Below are 7080 nucleotides of genomic sequence, written 5' to 3' on the forward strand. Positions count from 1 at the left end.
AGGCAAATGTTTTGAGAATGATGAGGGCAACAAATGTGCATATGTGCTTGACACAATGGATGTATGTATGGATTGTGATGAGAATTGTATGAGCCCCCAATAAAATAATTAAAAAAACAAACAACTCTCAGTTTAGACTCACACAAATACGCAGACGCTGCCATTTTAAGTATGCCTAAAGAACTAAAATAAACCAGGCTTAAAGAATTAAAAAAAAATGTTGAAAATTCAAATATAGGATAAAATAAAGAAAAACACATTATAAAAAAAGAATGAAATAGCAATTCTGGAGCTGAAAAGTACCATTACTGACATGGAATAGACTTACTTGTATTGGAGCAGAATATCGATATTTTCATAGAATTAAGTTAGTATTAATTTTAAGAATGTTGTGATAAATTAAGGAGAATATTATAATCCCTAGAACAATTAAAACTTAAGAAGGGTAGCCCAAAGTTAAAAACGATTGTTGCAGAAGGTTAGAAACATTAGATATGAACAAACCATTTCACAACACTGAATATAGTTGAAGGTTTGATTTTCAAGGTCATAGAATCAAGAATATAGGCTTACCTGAAATACACCTGTCGTGTGCCAGGGATATAAGAGGCACATTGACTTTTCCTATGTAAATATTCTCCTGGGTATCACTATCATCAAACACATAAAAATTCAGAGACTCTGACTTAAGGTATCGGTCCAAATCCATATTCATTGGCACTGGGAAGCACATATGATCATCAAATTGTGGATCACAGCTACTGGGAATGATGGCTGTATCATGGTCTGCAAAATCAAAGAACTTGTACACTACATATGGGTGTGGCTGCAGGTGGCTTGCTCGGGACTGCAGGTGGTTGCAACATCTTATTGTAACATGAAGTTCATTTAAGTTGCCATCTTTAGACTCTGTAGGACTGAGTTGAGCAGCTTTGGGTGCTTGCTGACTTAACTGGAAAACATATATTTAAATTATTACAATAATACAATAAAAATATAAACAGCAGTTTTAAACTCACAAATGAAATAATTCTGTAAGTGTATAAAAGCTCTATATTTTCATAACATAAGGAAATTTTCAGTAACTAAGACTCTTGATTTTTATTCAAACCCAATGCTCTCCAGAACCTGTGTGACCAGACAATCTTGTGCTGTTAGCACAAACATGTAATACTGAGCATAGGAGCATACATTGGAGATTGGTACTACAAAATAAAACAAACAATTAAGCCAAAAGAACTCTAATTTTTAAAAATGATATTTAAGCTAAACAGAAAATTGAACAGATAGAGCCAGAGATAAAAATCTTACAGTTAACAGTTTTATTAAGACACTGATGATATCCCATTTTTAAGCAAGTCTCCAAATAATAGTATGGGGCCCACTTAGAGAAATAGTTTTGCTATATTTGAGTTGCCCCTCATCCTTAACTGCTGGGAAACAGATACCCAAGGCCAATGTTAGGTGGTATAAGCAGACCTGGAGTTACAAAGGAGGTCAGTTCCTAAGTGTGTCTGTAAGGTGAATTTGTAGCTAAGTTACAATCCTTACTTAGTCTTATATCAGTGCTAGAAAAGGTCTGACACCTTTTCAGTGTTTTAAAAGTTGCATGTGTAGCAAGTGAAGGTGATTATGATGTTCATTCATTTCAAAGTGAGGGCAAGGGCAAGAATAAGTTGTCCTAAAGTCAGATGCTCATCATCCTGGACTTTACTGTGTATCACAGTTCAAATGCTACAAGAACAAGAGGACAGTCAGAGATAAGCCATGATGCCCTTTTGCAACTATTTTTCATTCAGGTGGCCAACACACCAGTATTTTAGAAAACAATTGCACTAACTGTTAGACCTACAATAGCTGACATAATCCATACTAAAGAAAACATATGTGTCTTTTTAGTGTGGGGGAATTTTCTTACTTCAGCCCCTCCTTCACTGCACGTGTGAGTTAGACTGAACCTCTGTGACATTTGACTCTAGTCAAGCTTATTGGAGAAGGAAATAGAGACACTTTCCTTAGTGGAGACTTCTGGTGGTGTGGAGAAGGGCAAGCAGTAGACGGGAATGAAATATGTCTCTTCTAAGGCAGCACTACACTCAGCTATACAGTTGGGGAGCAAGACAGGCTTTCTACTCCTGTAAACAGTTACAGTCAGAAACTCACACGGGCGATTCTGCCCTGCTCTTTAGGGTCACAATTAGTTAATGGGCATTGACTCAATGGCAGTGAGTTTAGTTTGGCATAGAAAGTTGAGTGGGATGATTTATAAAGTAGCCCTTCTCCTTTCCCCTTAAAGTTAACTATAAAAGATGAGATTCCACCAACAGATTACTCTGGGAGTCTGAAAAGTTTTAAATGACAAAACTAAATAACCTGGTCTCCTTATTTTAAATCCTCATTTCCCAAAGTGTCTTCTGAAGAGTTCTAATACTGGAAGGGAAAACGATGCGGTTATTCTTTAAATTTGTGAATTAAAAAAAAAAGTATTGTTACTAGGGTTACAGTTCATATATGCACAACTTCATTCCAAAAAGCATATTTCTAAGATTAGTAAATGGCTGCAGACAAGATCTCTGTTAGTAGCAAATATTGTTATAAAAGTCATTTGATATGTGTATTGAAATTCTTTTTTTTTTATCTCTTACCAATTCATTTTTAAGTGTCTGAGGTAGCACAAACATATGCTTTAGTGGTAATGGAACTGTTTTGTATTTGATTGTGATGGTGGTTACAAAAATTTATACGTTTCATATAACAGTACAAAAACACAGAATGTATGTAAAAATGGTAAAAACTGAATAAGATATGCAGTCTAGTTATAAGTATTGTACAATGTCAATTTTCTGGTTTTGATACCGAACTATCGTTATGTAAGTAATGACAAATGAAAGAAAGGAACCAGGGAACTTCTCAGTACCGTTTTTGGGAGATTTTGTGAATCTATACTTATTTCAAAAGAAAAAGTTAAAAAAGTAAGTAAAAAAATCCATATGGTAGCTATTGAAGAAAATGAGTTCAATTTAAAGCATGAAATATAAAGTATCTGTCATTAAATGTCTTAAATTCAGAAACTGTAAGCGGATTCGGTCTCCAGTGAACCCTCTCTGAACACAGGGATGTGAAGAGCCTTGCTATCATGCAAAGTGCACTGGACAGTGGATTAGGAGAGATGTAGTTGGTTAAGATTTAACACCTTATCATTTGATCTCTCTTTTGACCCATTTTAAAGTTGTCCTAGTTTTTACTATTTTCCGCTTTCTTTTTGAGATTTTTCTCTATTTTGTTATTGTTATTAGGGTGTTTTTTGTTTGTTTGTTTGTTATATGTTTTCAGAAATCCAGGATGGTGACTCTAAAGAGACAGTAACTGGATAAATGTTTCTTGGGGCTATGGCAGGAGAGTTTGGGGGTGGAGAGATGGGGAGTTAAGAATAAAGAGTACAAGAAAAGAAGAAAATGTTTTCAAATTGATTGTGGAAATGATTATACAACTCTTCTTGATATGACTGAATAATTGAATTTTATGATGTGTGGATTACGTCCCAATAAAACTGTTTTAAAAGGAAAAAAAAAAAGGTCCTAAATTCAATCAAACTTACCCATTGCATTTTCTCTGGTCCCTTAAGATTTGATGTTATGTATCCCAAAGCTTTGGCTCGTTCTCGATAAAGTCGAATTGCTTGGTCCATGGGAACTCTTAATCGGAACCAGTATTCTACTGTGCCAAATTCTGGGATGTCTCCTTTAGTTCCTACAAATCAGTACATAACTCACTGTTAAAATAATCCCACAAATTAAAATGTATACCATTAAAATATATCAATGGTATTTAGTTTTAAAACTAAAACTTCATATTGAGTAAAATATAGGACTTGCATAAATGATGCGTGATTGGTAGATAACCGAGATGAAGAAAATAAGATCACTTCTGTTAGTATACGTTTCATCCTGTGTTTAAAGATTATTATATTCAATATGTGAAACTATGCTTGAGACAGTCCAATTTATACTTCCAGCCTTCTGGAATATAAGGAAAAGACTAAACATTTTGTGAAAAACTCCACAGATTCTTTTGATGCTATAGTATGGTTTTTTTCTTGTTCTGACCAACTTATAAATATGACATTCCATATTCTAATTCTACTTTCAACAAATATTTGGGACTTTCCTATATCTCTACTGTACCACAAGTAGGAAGAATACCACATCTATGCCAAATATCCACTGAATGCAATATACCTCTGTACGCTATCTGTCTTACACACAGGTCTTTGGTCACATTCTCTTCTCATTTCTATTGTGTCCTTATCTAGTTTAAGCTTGAAATATATTCCTCTGGTCAATGACTTCCACTTACATAGCTCCTTCCTTGACATTTAGACTTATATATCCAATTGCTTGTTTCGGTTGCTATTTGAAAGGTTGATATTTCAAACTCACCCTGTGCCTCCATGTTCGAGGCCATGAAAAACTCTGTCATGTGGGTTTGCAATGAGTCAAACGGATTTGAATTATATATATATAATCCAAAACTGCTATCTCTATTTGGATGTCTAATAGATAGGCCACTTTTATTTTATTATTATTATTTATTTGTTTTTAAAATTATTTTATTGGGGGCTCATACAACTCTTATCACAATCCATACATATATCAATTGTGTAAAGCGCATTAGTACATTTGTTACCCTCATCATTCTCAAAATATTTGCTCTCTATGTAAGCCCTTGGCATCAGCTCATTTTTCCTCCTCCCTCTCCACTCCCCCCTTCCTCATGAACCCTTGATAATTTATAAATTATTATTTTGTCATATCATATACTGTCCGAGGTCTGCCTTTACCCACTTTTCGGTTGTCCGTCCCCAGGTTATATGTAGATCCCTGTAATCGGTTTCCCCTTTCTACCCCACCCTTCCTCCACCCTCCCACTACTGGTCCTGAAGGGATCATCTGTCCTGGATTCTCTGTGTTTCCAGTTCCTATCTGTACCAGTGCAGATCCCCTGGTCTAGCCAGATTTGTAAGGTAGAATTGGGATCTTGACAGCGGGGGTGGGGTGGGGAGTGGGAAGCATTTAGGAACTAGAGGAAAGTTGTATGTTTCATCATTGCTACACTGCACCCTGACTGGCTCATCTCCTCCCCAAGACTCTTCTGTAAGGAAATGTCCAGTTGCCTACAGATGGGCTTTGGGCACCTACTCCGTACTCCCCCTCATTCACAATGATATGATTTTTTGTTCTTTGATGCCTGATACCTCATCCCTTCGACACCATGTGATCACACAGGCTGGTGTGCTTCTTCCATGTGGACTTTGTTGCTTCTGAGCTAGATGGCCACTTGTTTACCTTCAAGCCTTTAAGACCCCAGATGCTATATCTTTTGATAGCCGGGCACCATCAGCTTTCTTCACCACATTTGCTTATGTACCCATTTGTCTTCAGCAATCATTACCAGGGAGGTGAGCACACAATGATATGAGTTTTTGTTCTTTGATGCCTGATACCTCATCCCTTTGACACCTCATGATCACACAGGCTGGTGTGCTTAGATGGCCGCTTGTTTACCTTCAAGCCTTTAAGACCCCAGATGCTCTATCTTTTTATAGCCAGGCACCATTTGCTTTCTTCACCACATTTGCTTATACACCCAAGTTGTCTTCAGGGATTGTATTGGGAAGGTGAGCATCATGGAATGGCAGTTTAATAGAACCAAGTATTCTTGCATTAAGGGAGTACTTGAGTGGAGGCCCAATGTCCATTTGCTAACTTAATACTAACCTATAAATATGTGCACATAAATCTATTTCCCCATCCTCATATATATACATATGTACGTGCCTATATTTAGACCTCTATAAATGCCCTTAGCCTCCTAACTCTTTCCTCTATTTCCTTTTACTTTCCTCTTGTCCCACTATCATGTTCAGCCTTCATCTGGGTTTAAGTAATTCCTCTTGGTTACATTACCCTTGATCACCCCCTATCAGGCCTCCTACACCCTTCTCACCACCGATTTGGATCACTTGTTGCTTCCTTGTCCCTGGGTTTGTTAACCCCACTCCCTTTCCCCCTACCTCCCCCTCTGCCATGTCCCCCAGGAACTGTTGGTCCTGTTGTTTTCTCCTCCAGATTGTTCATCTAGCCTATCTTATTCAGAGAGACCTGCAGAGATAATAACATGCACAAAAACAAGACAGAGCAAAACCAAGCAACAAAAGAAAACAAATCCAACAACAACAAGTCAAGGACCAAACAAAACAAAAAACACAACACAAGAATAACAAAAAAAGAAAAGCTTGTAGTTAGTTTAAGGACTGTTTGTTGGCCTGTAGGAGTGTTTTCCGGTTGAGTCTGATGGGGCTCCAAAGTCAGATTGGCCAATTTTATCTAAAGAGAATTATTGATGTTCTTCTTTACATTTGTTCCTTTTCCATGCTTCCCTGTCTCAATAAAGGGTATGACCATCTTCCTAGATGCTTAAGCCATTAGTTGTTGTCTCATTTCCCTTTTTATCTAACATTCAATTGATGAGCAAGTCTTATAAAAGAGTTCATAAAATATGTTCTGAATATGACCAATTCTCGTTCCTTCTTTCATTACTATCTTAATCCACACTATTGCCATCTTCCCACAGATGAAGGCAACAATCTTCTTTTCCCTCTCGCCTCCTAGAGGCTCTTCTTTCCAGAGATCCCAGAGGGAATTTTCTAAACATGATATGTAATCATATCACTTCTTCACTCAAATACCTCTACTAACTTTTACCATTCTGGAAAAAAAAAAATCCAAACTTTACCATTACTTATTACTTATAAGGAACTGTAGTAAGAACCAGTACATGTCTTTTGATCTCACTGGACTTACCATTCCTGTAACCTTTAGCTTCTTGTCTTAATTTTACACACACACATACATATACATACTATGACTGAATAATTGAATTTTATGATGTGTGGATTACGTCCCAATAAAACTGTTTTAAAAGGAAAAAAAAAAGGTCCTAAATTCAATCAAACTTACCCATTGCATTTTCTCTGGTCCCTTAAGATTTGATGTTATGTATCCCAAAGCTTTGGCTCGT

At 36.6% G+C, this 7080-nt stretch overlaps 1 protein-coding gene across 2 annotated transcripts in view; it reads right to left on the minus strand.

The window, feature by feature from the left end:
- RPGRIP1L (RPGRIP1 like) overlaps nucleotides 1-7080 on the minus strand; it is a 123485-nt gene that overhangs the window by 57669 nt on the left and 58736 nt on the right. For both annotated transcript variants that reach the window (XR_006680409.1, XM_004704667.2), the window contains exons 15-16: nucleotides 3599-3750; nucleotides 574-952 (exon numbers count right to left, since the gene is read on the minus strand). Coding sequence is in view for 1 of the 2 variants with exons in the window: in XM_004704667.2 (XP_004704724.1) it covers nucleotides 574-952; nucleotides 3599-3750 (531 nt within the window). In the remaining variant the exon portion in view is untranslated. The remainder of the gene's footprint in view (nucleotides 1-573; nucleotides 953-3598; nucleotides 3751-7080) is intronic.

The sequence above is a fragment of the Echinops telfairi genome, unplaced genomic scaffold (assembly GCF_000313985.2).
Source record: "Echinops telfairi isolate 266 unplaced genomic scaffold, ASM31398v2 ScPeMD7_2291;HRSCAF=2852, whole genome shotgun sequence".
NCBI classification, from domain to species: Eukaryota; Metazoa; Chordata; class Mammalia; order Afrosoricida; family Tenrecidae; genus Echinops; species Echinops telfairi.